Source organism: Lepidochelys olivacea (genome assembly GCF_965140295.1).
Source record: "Lepidochelys olivacea isolate rLepOli2 genome assembly, chromosome: 7".
In the NCBI taxonomy this organism is placed as follows: Eukaryota; Metazoa; Chordata; order Testudines; family Cheloniidae; genus Lepidochelys; species Lepidochelys olivacea.
The window spans coordinates 14,534,512-14,551,229 of NC_140417.1; the positions used below are offsets into that span (position 1 = coordinate 14,534,512).

At 40.3% G+C, this 16,718-nt stretch overlaps 1 protein-coding gene across 7 annotated transcripts in view; it reads left to right on the forward strand.

Annotated features, from left to right (window-relative positions):
* LOC311523328 (contactin-4) overlaps positions 1-16,718 on the forward strand; it is a 648,631-nt gene that overhangs the window by 467,226 nt on the left and 164,687 nt on the right. For all 7 annotated transcript variants that reach the window (XM_084633191.1, XM_084633189.1, XM_084633193.1 and 4 more), the window contains one exon: positions 7,180-7,275. In XM_084633191.1, the coding sequence (XP_084489317.1) occupies positions 7,180-7,275 (96 nt within the window). The remainder of the gene's footprint in view (positions 1-7,179; positions 7,276-16,718) is intronic.

Genomic DNA, 16,718 nt, shown 5'->3' on the forward strand with positions numbered 1-16,718 from the left:
GAATGATGTGAAGAAAGTGAATAGGGAAGTGTTATTTACCCTCTTTACATAACATTAGAATCAGGAGTCAGCCAATGAAATTAATAGACACCAAGTTTAAAACAAACATTTGGAAGTACTTCTTCAGAGAATGCACTGTTAACCTGTGGAGCTCATTGCCAGGGGATTGTGAAGGCCGAAAGTATAGCTGGGTTCAAAAAAGAACTAGATAAGTTCATGGAGGATATATCCATCAATGGCTATTAACCAAAAGAGTGAGGGACACAACCCCCTTCCCTGGGTATTCCTAAATCTCTGACTTCCAGAAGCTGGAACTGCGTGATAAGGGATGGATCTCCTGAAAATTGCTCAATTCTGTTCATTCCCTGTGAAGTATCTGGCACTGGTTACAGTTGGAAGATGCAATATTGGGCTAGATGGACCATTGACCTGACCAGTATGGCCATTCTTATGTTATTCTGCATTGTGGCAGAGCCGTTGCAACTCCATAGTTAAGCAACGGTTCGGTTTTGCACTCGATGCAGGACTTCACCCTCTGTTTTTGTTTGAAAACCACAGCATAACCACGTCAAATTTTCAGCACGTAATCTCAGAGTGAAGCTTGAATTTTCTAAGGAGTTTCAAGTAAATCTGTTAATTACTTTCCTAGTTCTAACTAATTAAAAATTGGCTAAAAAAGTTCATGTTCTGAGTCTCATGACTTTTAAGGGCTCATCTAGTTTACAAAGCACAAACTAGAAAGTCAGAATACTGTAGCAAGAGCTCTTTTAGAGTTATGTAATTATTTTTTTAATTAACTAAAAGAAAGATAAAATCTTCCTTATGTTATCTAGAATCTGAGAATTTGTGGGCAAGCCAGACTGTAGAGAATACGTGACAGGTTAGGAGTGATAGTCACTCTGGGAAATATACATAGCTGCACCATTTGCACTGTAATTCACAATAATCTGAAGTTGCAAAGGCTTATTTTCATTTCTTCTCCGATGCCATCCCATTGATCTTTATGGTAAAAAGTAAAGAGAACAGTTTCCCACCTACTCTTCATGCAGAGGTGGAGAGGCACTAGAAAGGTGTGTTGCCACTGATTGAGGATAGCATAAATCAAAGGAATAAAATGTATGAGTGCCACTTATGCAATAAAGCTGCTTCTGGGGAAATTTTCAGCAAGTGCATTTAACTTTTGTATGGCAAGTGTTCTTGCTTCCATGTATTGATTGTTCAATTGTGCAGAATTTAATTCTGAAATGGAACATTTTGTAACTATTTGAATACAAGTTTCTAGGCAGTGTATCCACATTGCACAGCATCAAGAGTAAAGCAGAACCTCTTTAATTGGCACTTCACTAATCCATATATTTGTATAAATAAGTCAAAAAAAGCCAAAATTTATCCTCACTTCTCACAAAAAAATGCAATAGCAAGATACTATGTACCACAGTAAATTCATATGTACACTGTGGAGATGCATAAATAAAACAAAACTATGCACTTCAAAATAAGGGAATGAAATATGTTTTGTGATGCATCAGCCTTTAAGTTTTATTCATGTTTGTTCACTTAGGACTAGATTGAAAATCCTTCTTACACACATCAGTGAAAAGTTACTCACAACTAAAGCCAATTGGACTACTCATGTGAGTAACAGATTCACAGTAGGGCCCTTATTTACAGTGTAAGGCTGAGTAATGCATGAGCATTTGCAGGACACAGGCCTAATTTACAAATTCAGTAATTTGCAATGTTAGCGTGAGTGATGAATGATCGTCTATATTCATAACCTGAAACTTACCTGGAAATGAGCTCTGGCCATTATTCTGTCATCTCTCCGCAGCTGACTCAAGTGGAGACATTTTTTCCCCTGGTTATAATCATTTTCTTGTCATAAATAGATTACTGGCTGTTTTGCCATCAAACTGGTGTCCTCTGAGTGATTTTCTCACACCCACAAAGAAGCTAGAAGACCAGCTCTGGGTTTAAACTTACCATTATGTTGTGTACTTTTTTCCCATGCTGAAAGAACTAGAGTTACTGGTGTCATGACAAATGACCTAAGAACTTTTTTCTAAACCATCCTTACCAGCAAAATCCCCAAGAGCAGTAAATCAGAATATTAAAAAAAATTCTCCCTTTGCAGCCAGTTTTAAAATTAAACACCCACAGAAGTGTTTGCAGGATCAGGGCCTGAAAACTGTATTATGTACAGTCTGTACCATGCCTTTTTATATAATGCAAAATTAAATACTTCAATCTATGGTGGAGGAATAATTGAATAGCTGAGTCACAGCTTAAAAAGTCTATTACTACATGTCTGCAGGACTTTGACATTATCATGCTTTTAAAATTTTCTTTCCAAAATAGATGGACACATTTTAAATACATACATCTCCCTTGATGCGCGGAACCATGATGCCTTTTCCTTGGATTTTTTTATCATCAATACTACTCATTACATTTTTCTCCAAATGGTTTCATTTGTGCAGGTTTAACTTTGTATTTCCCAGATGATTCTATTAATTGGTAGTAATAGTGGTTGTGGTAGTGTCATAATTATTTGTTAAATGTTAAATTTGTTAAATGTGTATGTTTACCTATGCACGCACACAGGCTTTGCTTATTGAATGCCCCATTGTACAACCCTTACACTTGTTGGTGGCCATTACTCATGCAAATAGTCCCACTGAGGCCAATAGGACTATTTCAATGATTAAGTTCTCATCGATATGAGTAAGGGTTGAAGAGCTAGCCCCGGCTGTACAGTATTAGTAACCGCAAACGTTGAAGCCTGGCAAAAAAAACCCAACCCTGATATTGGCTTAAAAATCATTAGATTTTTTTCCAAAGGGGTTCTTTTTATTTGCGTTCTGGTTTCTGAGCCTCTGGTGTGTCCTTGCTTCATGTTTTCAAACTTTTCTCCACAACCACAAAGGCTAGAAACTTACTTTAAAATAAATAAAATAAAATAAAAATGAGATAATGTTAAAGCTTTACTTGTTGACTTGAAGAGAAGTGACGTTGGTGAAGTCTTACACCTGAGCAAAGATGTCTGTGTGCGTGAATGAAATCACAGCTGAACTGACTGAAAAAGATCTCCTGAGTCATCTAGTCCAATGACTCTCAACCTTTCCAGACTACTGTATCCCTTTCAGGAGTCTGATTTGTCTTGTGTAACCCCCAAGTTTCACCTCACTTAAAAACTATTTGCTTACAAAATCAGACATAAAAATACAAAAGGGTCACAGCACACTATTACTGAAAAATTGCTTCCTTTCTCATTTGTACCATATAATATAAAATAAATCAATTGGAATATAAATATTGTACTTGCATTTCAGTATACAGAGCAGTATAAATAAGTCATTGTCTGTATGAACTTTTAGCTTGTACTGACTTCGCTAGTGCTTTCCATGTAGCCTGTTATAAAACTAGGCAAATAGATAGATGAGTTGATGTATCCTCAGAAGACCTTTGAGTACCCCCAAGGGGTATGCATACCACTGATTGAGAGCCACTGATCTAGTTAGTCCCCCTGCTCTGGGGAACTGATCCTGCAACCCATACCCGCATGAGGAGCCCTAGTGGACTACCTCACATGTTTAAACCTGCAGTTCAAGCCCCTGGGGCAGAATTGCCTTGCAACAATCTCTTGACTCTGTTTTGAAAATCACTAGTGCTTTTGTTATTATGTATGCAAACCTCCCTTGGCAGATTATTCCATTGTCAGACTGGTTCTACGGTTAAAAAAATCCTAATATTTAATTTATTTTCTCCCGACTTGGTTTCAGGCCATTAGTTCTTATGTTACCATCCTCAGCAAGGATGAAGTTCAATCATACATTCTTTGCACAGTCATAACTAGTCAGTGGGAGTTTTGGGGAGGATGAGGAATGCAGGACTTGACCTTTAAAAGCACCACTTTCCCATTTGTGTATTATTAATTTTAAAGGTATATTTTTGCCTGCTTGAAAAGACATCACCATTGTTTTTTCTCTAGGCTACAACCAAAGTAATGGAGTGTGAAGGCATTCTCTTCACCCACAACTGTCTGTTGCTTGATTCTCAGCATTCAGTAACTTCCCAGTTAAGGAATATGACTCTGTTTTTTCTTCCTTATTTATGCATGGTTTTGTATTCTGCATTGTTTTTGCTACGTATGTTCCCAATCTTTAATCAGGGTTGCCAGTATGAACCTCTTTCTCCCTGTGGAGTCCTACCGCAATGGCCCACAGCAGTTGATCCAATGCAGAATTGGGGCCCAAATTATGATGACACATTATTTAATTTGGATCATAGCTTTGAGACTTATGTGTTACTTTGATCTTCCCTAAGGGTCTGATCATGTAAAGGGCTTAGCCAATTGCTGACTGGCCTCAATTTACTTATCATTGCCTCAGTCTACTGACTCCAAAAGGAACTGAGCCATGTTGATATTTTGGACTGTTATAATTTTCACAACTCATTCACAGTGTTAGAGGGCTTTCCCTTCACCCCCTTCCCTGGTTCTTGTTATGCAGACGGAAAGCAGAAGACCAGAAGTCCAAAGTGCAGGCAATGTGATGTTTATTGGGGTTTAGTTCCAAGCAAACATATTTTGAAGCCCTTCACACCAGTCAGGCTTATCGCTATATGCCGATAGAGTTTTCCCTTCCCTCCCACAACTACAGTTCTATACGACCCTTCTTCTAACCCCTAGCTACGCACACCGATGGAGCTCCCTCGTCCCAGTGTTCTGTTTCCAGCTCTGATGCCACAGAGCATTTACCCCGTGTCCCTTTCCCAGCTCTGGTGCTGCAGAGCCTTACCTGTGTCTCTGTTCCTCATTGCCCTATTCCCAGTCCTCCATTCTGCCATTACCATTCTCATTCCCCTTCCCACTCCCCATTCCCACTCCTTCTTCTTAGCAGGCCCAAATATACCTGCAACACACGACCCTAGTCACACCCCTTATAACTTATGGTCATTTTCTGTTCTGGAGGGTCATGAGTCGGGGTCTTCATCCCATCCATTTTGTACCCCATGGAAGGGGTAAGAAGTGAGGTTGTGCTCCGTTTAGGGGCAGGCATTCCTCTGGTCTTTCAGTGTTTTACCTTCTGCCTCAATCTCCCTTTGCCCCTCCTGACTGGTTGCCTGACCTTGCTTTGAGATAAGGAGTTGAGGCAGATGTCAAGTGTGTGCTCATATAGTACCACTCCCACCATATCCTGTAACACTTTCAGCTCCATCCCTTATCTGTCTCATTGTACTAAAAGCCCCATCTGGTTGTGGGAAATGCAACACACAGCATCATTGTCCTTTGTTCTTCACACATATTAGTAAGGATGTAAGAGTATTAAAAGTCAAACCCAAAATTCTCTCTCAGGCTAACAAACAGGTTTATATACTAACCCACAGCAGTGCACAAATTTACTTTATCTCCCTTCACAAGCCATATACCTTCCGAATATTGTGCAATGTTATTCAGTCATTTAAAAAATAGTAAAATGTATAGCATAAGGACACAGCAGAACTGTGCTAAAATCTGTATAAACCTTATAATTAATTGTTGCCCATTATTTGCCTTCTGATTACTGTTTTTACTTAGGTTGTAAACTCTTTGGTGTCGGGGCTGTCTTTTTGTTCTGAATTTGTACAGTACCTAGCACAATGGCGTCCTGGACCATAGAATCATAGAACTGGAAAGGACCTCGAGAGGTCATCTAGTCCAGTCCCCTGCATTCATGGCAGGGTTATGTATTATCTAGACCATTCCTGACAGGTGTTTGTCTAACCTGCTCTTAAAAACCTCCAATGATTGAGATTCCACAACCTCCCTAGGCAATTTATTCCAGTGCTTAACCACCCTGACAGTTAGGAACATGGCTGGGCTCCTAGGTGCTACCACAATACAAAGAATAATAAACGCTTGCCTTGTCCCCAAAAAGTCTCTTTGTGATCGGGCATAGCACTCATCCCAAGGCATAAGAGAGAATGAGGCCCCAACCCTGCAAACAGTTTCCACATTTGTGTAGCTTTACACTGGAGGGTAAAGGTATGTGCATCCGTAACTGTTTTGCAGGTTCAGAATCTACGACACTACTGTGAGATTAATACCTGAACAGCACTGTGGCTAAAATGAAAAATGGAGTCGTCTTAATAGCAAAGAGCACTATCTATGGACCTGTGTTAACTCTTCCGTAGCGAAAAGATCTAAAGGGGATAAAAATTAAGTATAATTGTTTTCACTTTCTAACAGTATAATGACATTCCTGTTGTTCACTTATCTCAGGTGTATTTTCTGTGTTTTTCTGCTGCGCCAAACAGCAATTTTGAGATCAGCAAACAATGGCTCAGCTGCACCGAAAGGAAAAACAGAATGGAAATTTAAAAGCAAGCCACTGTATAAGATAAAAAGGCTACTGGGGTGACTCAATATACTAGAGCTCTTGCATAGAATTCCCATGGCAGCTGATGCTGCTGATCAATACTTGGTGCTGCTAGTTCAGTCACAAATTGTAACCTCAACGATTAATAGTAACTTTCTCAAGCTCACTGTGCAAGACAGGGAGAGAGGGGGGCACATTTTCACAGTGTCTAATACCTCCAGGAAAGGACAGGAGAGAAATGAACTGAGGAATTTAGTGCAATAAAGCACTGTGCAGCTAACATACGTTGGTGAATGAATGTCAGTGTTAGCAGGGAGCTTCACCATGGTGAATCTTTCCATGTTCCGAACTACAGATTTGCATCCACATGTGGGTTGCATGGGACATGGATAACAAAGACTCATCCAAAAGGGAAAGAATCATAATCTGTGGGGAAACAGACATGGATTATAAAATAAATAAGGATAAATGGCAATTTATGGCAATAATTTCTTTCATTGTGTGTTATAACATTATCTGCAAAGCATAATACATTGTCAGTGTTATCTCAAAGAGTTTACTTTGCCCGAGGTGAATGTCCACCAGTACCAGTCCACAATCACCCAAATATTTATTGAACCTTTTGCTTCCTCCAATGTTTTGCTACGCTAGGCAACAGCCTGTTCTGCCTGTGTCTTAGGAGCAGACTTCTACAAATATCTTTTCCAAACCGATGTTCATTTTGTATCTCCCTCAGAAAATAAAATAAATAGCCCTAACATATGCAGTCCTTCCAGAAGAGAATACTAATGCCATTTCATGCACTCTTTCTTGCTAACAGACCTTGAAAACTTCAAGACAAGAACAAGAAGTACAGTGTCAGTCCGACAGGGTCAGGGAATGGTACTGTTGTGTGGACCACCACCGCATTCTGGAGGTAAATCATATTAATAATACTATTTTCAATATTCAATGGCAATTTGCAAGTTTCTCTGTCTCTTGCTCCAGAATAGGGTTTCAAGAGTTCTTAAAGTTTCCATCCAGGGAAGAAGCAGGTGATAGTGTTGGACTGAGAGAATGATCCATCCTGAATGGTTCTTGCTGGGCATACAGACACCTGGGTAAATCTGCTAAGAATTTGGTGTGATAAACCCAGAGAAAGGAAAAAGTTTTATCATCTAAATGCATGCATGGAGGGAAAGAAACTAATGCAAATGCCAGTGTGTGCCAAAGTGGAGCAGATGAACCTAGATTACATGGAGCCCATAGAAGCCCATCTGTTTATGCTCTGTATGTTTGGTCTTCTGCAAGTTTTCAATAGGCAGAGAGGGTAACCAGGTAGAAAAAGGGTGGATCACATTTGAGCCTCTTTCCATTGCATTATTATTTCATTCACAATAATGAATTTCACCCTCAGTGCAAGAGAATTTATATCCTGTGCACCAAGTTTAGCCCTGAGGTGCAAATCCCATTGAAGTTAATGAGATTTGCACCCACCTATTCCAGAGCTAAATTTGACCTTGCATTATGTGGTTCTGAGGCTTTAAATAATGTGGGGAGACATGAAAGGATGTTATCAAGTTAGTGTAACTTCCAAATATGAATTACCTTAAAACATGGTACATAACATCCCCTATATTCTAAATATATTCCTTTTATAAAGAAATATTCAACAGTCTTTAACAGGGAAATGAAAAAGAACACACTACAGTAGCCCAAGAGATTGTTCTCTTCTGACAGTGTTTGATAGCTATCAAATCCTCGTCCATGATGGGAATCAGCATCATCGATGCTGCTGTTCAGACAAGTTAACAGGGACATTTCAATAAAAACTCAGTGTTTTCTCCGTGGCCAAGAAAGTGGTAGATGGTCCCAAAAAAATCAAGTTTCTAAATGGATTTTATAAACTATGAAGACTATAGCAATTACTTTACTACAACGTTGCTTTAAAAGGGGGTGATAAAAAAAAGTTTAGAAAATTCAAAGCAATCATTTTCAACTAAATTTTTATAAAGATCTCTGGTTATATCCTAGGTAGATATGTAACGAGTGGTGCCAAAACTATCTTGGTTGGCTGGGTGTTTATACATGTGTGTTTCTGTGTTGCAATTCTCACAAATCAAGCATTGGAAAGATAATTAGTTAGTTGTCTATTATATCAATTGATTTGGTATTGGACTTGATTGCAGGCAATGCATTGTGTGCCCAATAGTCAATGAAGTGTGTCACACAACTTCAGTGTATTGTCACTAATCACTATGATCAACAACTAGCTATTTTGGCTGGGTATACACCCAAGTGGTATTTCCAGTAATCCACATATAAATTTTCAGGTAATTTCTCTCTCTCTCTCTCTCTTTTTTTTTAAATTGTAATCTTGTTTTTAAATCTATGTGCCATTTGAGTCCTCACTCATCAGCTAAAAGTTGCCTAGCAAACCATTTGCCACTGTGGTGTTTTTACTGCTCAGACACAATGAGGCAAGTATTTACTGAGCCCATTTGCTTTTGCCCAGCTGTCAGGAAAGCTTGACAAGTCTGCCAGCCTCCTTTGGCCCCTGGGCTTCACAGTGCCCACCTAGACTGACACTTGAAAGAAACAAAATTAAAAAAAAAATAGTTTGGAAGGCCCCTGGGTCTGATACTTTAATGACCTGTGTGATCTGCTACTGCTCACAAATCAAGAGAGATTTTAATTCTGAATATCATCTGTAAGCCTTGACCAAACCTTTTGAATCAGGATAAACCCCAGGCAGAAATCCCACTGACCTCTATTGAGAAGAGTAAATATTTTTTGCACCAATGACATTGTTCTGCATTTTAACTTGTTGGGCGCTCTGAAGATTTTCTTCACCAAAGGTACATTCAATGCTGTCACTGTATGGGAGAGGGGGAATGCCATGACAAGGATAACCATCTATCTAGTTTCTGTAACTAGGACACCTTTCGCCTTCATTTTTTTAGGCATTATGCCTCTCCTTCAGTGTATAATATTATCATCAGATTACAACTTCTGGAATCTCCATGGAAGTACCCATTACAGGGACATGGTTGTTACATCTGCAATCTAAGGCACTTTGTTCCTACCTTAAAGGTTAAATTTGGGACCTACCTGCACCTGGACTGTGCCCCATTGGGGTATCTGCATTTATTAACTGCTAAGTACTCAAGTATATAATGGAAGGATTGGCTCTTATCAGCTCATGTAATCTAGTGTGCCTAAGGTTTTATAGAGATCCCAGATCCCAATGCATACCAGCTTACCCAACTTTTCAGTAGAGATGTGGGGCCCAACACAGATGCAACGAAACCTGCAATTTTAAGGTAGAGGGGCTGTTACTGGAGGGTTCTGCAAGGAAGAAGACCCTGAGGTTGTAGTGGTTGGCATTTGAAAGGTCAGAACTAAGTGTAAGAGGTTGAAGGGTCCGGTAGGAACTTTTCAGTAAAATGTACCCTGAGCTGACTTCTATATCACAAGCCTGTTATCCAATTCATATTCCGAGATGCACAAAGCCTCCATCACCTGCCACCCACTACCAACTGCTTCAACTTTTCTCTCCCCCCCAGCTACAAAAACCTTGTCTCCCTCCCCGAAGTAGGGAATGGATGACAGGGGATAGATCACTTGATGATTACCTGTTCTGTTCATTCCCTATGAGGCACTTGGCACTTGAGGCATTGGCCACTGTCGAAAGACAAGATACTGGGCTAGATGGACCTTTGGTCTGACCCAGTAGGGTCGTTCTTCTGTTCTTATGTTTACTTTGAATTTAGCTCTTGACAATGTGGCATAAATTGTTTTGCTCCTCTTTTGGTCACTGTTATTTAGCCCTAGCCTCCCAGGTGCTCAGAAACCCCTTCATCCCAATTTTGGTGCTGTAGTCTTGGGAGGAGTTTTTTGTTTTGTTTATTTTGATGGGGTTTCTTTCTCTTCTGGACTGTTTTAGTGTTATGATCATGTTGATTGCCATGCTGAAATCAAAGATGCGCTGAACTTTGCAGGAGGCTGATACTTGATCTGCATTCAAATCTCTGCTTTTGTCTGGAGAAATGCGATTTAAACAGATCTGCTGAGATACTCATAAGAATTACGCATCTATTATAACCGTACCAGTAACTGGTCAGTCTTTGAACCCATTGCTTTGTAAAAATCCTGAACAAACATTACTCTAATACTTAAAATTGGCTTCTTAAAGATATAATAGTTTCAGATAGTTTCAAGACGTATGTATGAAAATGCCTCTATCAATTTATTTATAATGAGTTCACCATCATAGAGCGAGGCACTGTATACCAAAAATAAGAACAGCATATTACTGTCTGAAGGCACCATCTTCCCCGATTATACCCCATTCTGTCCTCCCTCCTTCCTCTCCCCGTGCTTTCTGTGTGCTCTATGCAGTTAGTTTCTGTGGCTGTATATTGGTTACCTAGGAAACTGCTATAGGCTGGAATTTGATTGAAAATGCTACTGGACTGAGTGTCAGAATTGTGGCCTGTGTTTCAAGTAATGCATGAGCGCATGTAAAATCTTGACAATTTTATTATTATTTGTAACATAAAATAACGTTAAGCACTGGTGCCAAATCCATCCATGGTGTAACTACATTGATGAATTTGGCCCACTCTCCCTGCATATACCCGATGCGCACTCTCCCATAAAACCAACGCTACCATCCAGTCTCTCTCCTCACATCATGAACCCTCACAAATTATCACCCACCCCTACCCTGACAATATCATCACCAAGTAAAGGGGCTGCCATTTCCCATTAGGGGCAGGTAATGCGGAAACTTATAAACAAGAGATAAGACACAAATAATGCTATTCACAATTACTCTCTCCTACCCATCAATTAATTCAGCTGCCTTAAAATCAAACCATGCTCCTTCCATACCACCCCGATGAGTCCCATCTCACCCTTACAGAGAATTGCATACCATACCAACTCCTCTGCCACGAAGATTAAATGTGTAAATTAATTTAGCGTGAGCAATGGGAGGGTGAGGGGAATTCCAGGTTATGTGCTGAGGTGGGTTTTTTTATTTTTTATTTGTTTTTTATTTTTTTTTTGCAGTGAGGAATTTTGTTGCTATTTTGCAGAGAAAATGGCTGAGATCCAGATTGAACTGTCAGGTGGATGTGTTGTGTGTAAGTGACTCAAAGACCTTCTAATGTAAATGTATTCAGTGATGACAGTAACACTCTAAAGAGCTGATAAAGTTATTTCCCATTACTTGGGTCTGAATATATACAGCATGTAAGGAAAGGCATGTTTTGGTGCCTGTGAGATAAGGACACTCGCTTCTGGTGCCCATCAAGGCAGAAGACTGAAGGTATTATTACTAGATCCACTGTTAGTTTAAATTGGCACAGCTCCGTTGTCATCAATTGGCCTGTGCCAGCGTACAGAAGCTGATGTTCTAAACCTCTTTCAATAAGAAGAAATGTTACGAAAGGCAAAGTAATTCCAGTCTCTTCTGATCTGGATCCTGGTAATCTCACTTGCCCTGCATGAAGAAAATGTCATCTTCTTTTTTTTTTTTAACAGGACCTAATTTGTATTTAATATAATTCATCCTGATCAGCAGGAAATAACCTGAAGGAATGGTAGAATTTTTAGGCTGCCAATTGCACATTGTTTCCCAATTGCACTTTAGTTAGCCAACTAGCTTGCTCACAATATACATTGGAAACCTATTAATGATTACAGCACAATTACTGCAGATATCTCCTTTTCCAACTGTGGGGAGATAGAAATGAGTATGAGAATATCTGATGTTCCTGGTGGATACTCTTTCTAGGGATGTTTTATTAGTGAAAAATTATAGCAGCTTCCATCCCAAGGGATCCCAAAGTAGTTTTTACAAACTAAAACTATAGAGATCACTTCATCCAACACTGTAGTTCTACCATCTCTGGGATATAACACAACAATTGTTTAATGCTTTACTACAGCAATACACAGCAGTTTTAGGCAAGACGTGAAGAATACTATATGTAATTGAAAATACAAGAGCAATTTAGAGAGAGAAAATACAATTATCTGATTTGGAATTTGATTAGGACACTGTGCTTAATGCCATAGCCTGGAAAATAGTGCCATGGACCTTTGATTTACCTGCTGAGGACTAGGGCTGGCCAGAAAACAAGAAATCTGTTTCATGAAAAATCTTGAGGTGTCAACATTTGTTTTCCTTTCACATCTAACTCTAGACATTTTGTATTTTTTCTCAAAAAAAAAAAACCCCACAAGAGAGAAACACCCCAGAATAGCCAATGGTGCGGTAGTTAGGAAGTGGGAGACCTAGGTTCAAGTGCTTGTTCTGCCTCATTCAAAATAGGGAGTCGCATCTGGACTTCCTAAGGTAAGTGCCTTAATCACTGCCCTATTGCCTATTTTGAGGTGAGTCTCTCTCCAAAAAGCTTTGGTTTTGACAGATTGGCATTTAATGACAAAAAAACATTTTGTCCAAAAAATCCCAACTACCTCTACTCAGGACAATGGTTTTACATATCATAAAAAAGACCACAGTGCCCCTTAGCACTGTGACTTAGATGGAATAGCACCATCTAGTGAATCATTATCACTAGCACATCCTCAGCTATTCCTTGGAGAAAACTCAGCCATGTAGTGGCCCAGCCCAGCCCTCCTTCACTTGGGAGATCAGACAGGGTGAAAGCAGTAGATGTATGGCACCGGGACAATTTTTTCCCCTTTGTTTTATAGTTAAGAAAAACTATTAATGGTTCATCCTTTTAAAAAAAGAAACCCAAATGGTTCTACTTCTTTGCTTTCTCCCCTACCCTCATTCCTTTCAGCTGTAGTTTGCTACATGTATGTAAACAGAAGTTTGGTCTTTGGGATATATCTGTTTTTTAAAGGGATTGTAGCTGAGAGCAAAATTATGTTGGATTCCATGTGCTAGTTGAGCTTTGAGCCATTTTCTACCTTAGAGATGCTAAAAAAAAAAAGTCAGCTGTCTCTGATTAAAATGCTAGCAGTAATTTATCTTAATGTGAGGCAAATGCTTAACAAGTATTTTCAGCTTCTTAAAGGGGACCAAATACAGTTCATACATAGTCATTTGGACTTTCCAGTGCAAGATGCATTGCAACAATTCTTATTTTAATACAAGCTGGAAATTCACTGAATGAATCCAGTCCTTTTTTCCCTCCAGCTGAAAAAGAAATGTGTATTTCTTAGGATACATTTTCAGCAGGGAGTCAGCATTTTGTCAGGTCAGTGTATCATAGTGTTATATTGTGTTAAGCAGCATAATGATGCGACATGCTGAAATGCTAAAATGCTGGCTGAGTGCTGGAAATTTGGAAATAGACACCTATTTGGAGCTGAGGAATAAGGGCAGGAATGGATGTAAATCAAACATTTGGCACTGTCAGATGTTCAGCTCTTGAAACATTACATAGATGGGCACAGAAGATTGGCTTGCCTTATTTATAGGACCCTGTCTTTTAGAAGTTCCCTTTTTTTCCCTTTCCCCATTTATTCACTCATACCTATTAAGCAAGTATAAAATAGGGAAGTAGTAAAACTAAGAATAATAAAAAGCTACCCAAGTCGTCATCTTTGTTCCTTAGCCATTTATCCTATCACATGTATGTATTTCTTCCCAATACTTCTCAGTTCTCTCATCATTAAGAAGTCCATTTCTAATAATTCCTTCATTCATACCACCACACCTAGATCCACTGGTATTGCTGACAAAGTGTTTTTTAAAGATGGACATTAACAATGGCAATGGCTCCAGTAACTTCCATTCGCCGGAGGGGAGTCACAGTGTTGAATACACTCTAGGAAAGAGCAGGATTGTAGTAACTACTTCAATCATTTTACATGGTAAACACTTCAGACAAAAGACTACATCTACCTCTGTTTTCACAGCACCTAACAACATTGAGTTCTGATTGCAGCTTCTGTGTGCTACCATCAAATTAACTAGTCAATAATAATAAATCCTAGTATCTCCTGCTAAGTACATTAAAAACCAATGGCCATTTTAGGAAATGTTTGGGTGGCTTTTTTGATGAGACAGGTTGTGGATATTCAGCATTTCTTGGGATCAGCCCTATAATTTGGAGGTAGCAAAAATAGTACTTATAGTGCTTTTCATTTTCAAAGTACTGCTAGATCAATACCCTCTGAAGATAAGCACACTCCATAGGGGATGAGACCCCCTTGGAAATATTTGAGGGATCCTTTCCCTTTAAATGAATTCCAGTACAAATCTCCATATTTAATATCTTTTCACTAATTCATGTCGAATCAGTGCTAATACACTGGTACTTTATTCTGTGCATTTATGGAAATTGGGACATTTAACTGTCACATTTACCAGATGTATGTTGTTGCTGAGCGCTGCATTACCTACTATACAAATAGTAATTTAATTTTTGAATACTTGCTAACAATATCTCTGCCATTTCATTATGAGACTATAGATTAAACAGTGACATTGAACTGTTTAAATTTGAGCCGGCTTCAATTGCACTGAACACTAACAGCCTCTTTTTGTAACTCTTGCAGCCTGTAGAATGTAATAACTGCAGGGACACAGGACACACTCTTGTAGTAAAACCCACAGGAGTGGGATGGAGGGCCCAGGAAAGTTCATGAGGTTGTCCTTTTGGTGTTCTTGATGTATGATCTCCTTTCAGGGGCAGTGCACATAGGAAGATGGGTCAGGCAGCTTGCCAACATCAATGACCCATGGGGGAGTGTAAATTCCGCCACCTGCTTCTCTGACCTGTTCTGTTTTGGGGTGACTCCCTTCTTTCTGGAATCAAAGCACTGCAAGAATCAGATCTGCATTGCCTGCCCCACCTGTATCTGTGCTATTCTTCATCTCCATGAGGAGAGGACAGTGTGGAATTTAAATACATATCAAAGCATCAGTTCTGGTTGATTTTGCCATCAGTGTTCCTGCCATCTGCAAATCCTGTCAGAGAAAGTAATTATTGTGTGCCCTTGATATGTTCCTCCCATCATTGAGTCCTGACAGAGAAGAGTTAGCTGCTGCTGCTGCTGTTGTTATTTATTACATGCAAAAGAACTATATTAAAAATTATGAAGGTTGCAAAGTCAAGCACTCAAAAATTAGGAAATGCCAGAATTAAGGTTGCCTGTGCAACTTTAATTCACCCCCTCATCTGCATGCATTATGATACTGTCTTTAATTACATGATCATATACAACTTTTTTCCACAGGATCCCAGCCTCATTTCCTATACAGGATTGCTGAATGCTGTGTAGTGAAGGGGGCTGTTGTCTGGAGGACCCCTACATTATTCGTTTGAGAAGTTGGAAGGTGTTTAGTGAATGAGGCAGGATACTGCAGAAAGAGAAAAGACAGTTGCATGGCTGAGGCAGTTGAATGATGCCCTGGAGAACTGGGTTCTGTCCCTGCCTTTTCCATAGAGTTCCTGTGAGATACCAGTCAAGTTACTTAAACTGGTCTTTTTAGGGGTGATCACTAGTTGTATGGTCCTCATATTCTGAATGCCTGACTTCAGACCTTGGGCGTGATTTGCAGGAGTGCTGACAACTGCAACTGAACTCAGCGGGAACTCTGCTGTGAGTTTAAATAGTGCTATATAATCCAAAGTACTCTGCAAAATCAGGTCCTACATGTATCAAATTGGGCACCCAAAATTAGTGAATACTTTTTACCTTTCTCTCTCTGTGCCTCCATTCACCATCTGTACTAAGGATATAAAAGTTTAATCGGTTAACCAGTTAACCAATAAACATTAGGTTTACCATTAACCGGATCTTAACCGTTTACCCTGGTGGTCAGCCAGAACTGTGTTGGGCCAGCGGACCAGAGGAATCCTAGCCTCGACAGGACCCCAGCTGCAGGTGGGCTGGCATGGACCCAGCCACCACGGGCGGGCTGGCGGGCCGGACGGGCTGCGCAGCGGGACCCCAGCTGCAGTAAGCTGGGGCAGCCCCGGCTGCAGCAGGTGAGCTGGGGTGAGACCCCCGGCCGCGGTGGGCCAGGTGGGCTCTTGCAGGATCCCAGCCTCAATGGGCCGGGCAGGCTGGGATGGCCCCAGCTCCAACCGTACCAGGCCATGCTGGAGCGGCCCCAGCCACGGTGGGCTGGGCAGGCGGGACCCCATCCCCAGCTGCGTGGGACCATCGCAGCCCACATTGGGACCCCAGCCAGGCCCCAGCCCCAGCCAGGCCAGTGGGACTCCAGCCTCTGCCACCCCGCGCCGCCCCACCTGAGTGACCTCAGTTAATGGTTAACTGGTTAAACGATGTAATTTAAATCATTTAGTCGGTTAACATTTTTAACCGATATTTACATCCCTAATCTGTACGGTGGGAGTATGAAAATAATTTTCATTATTGTGC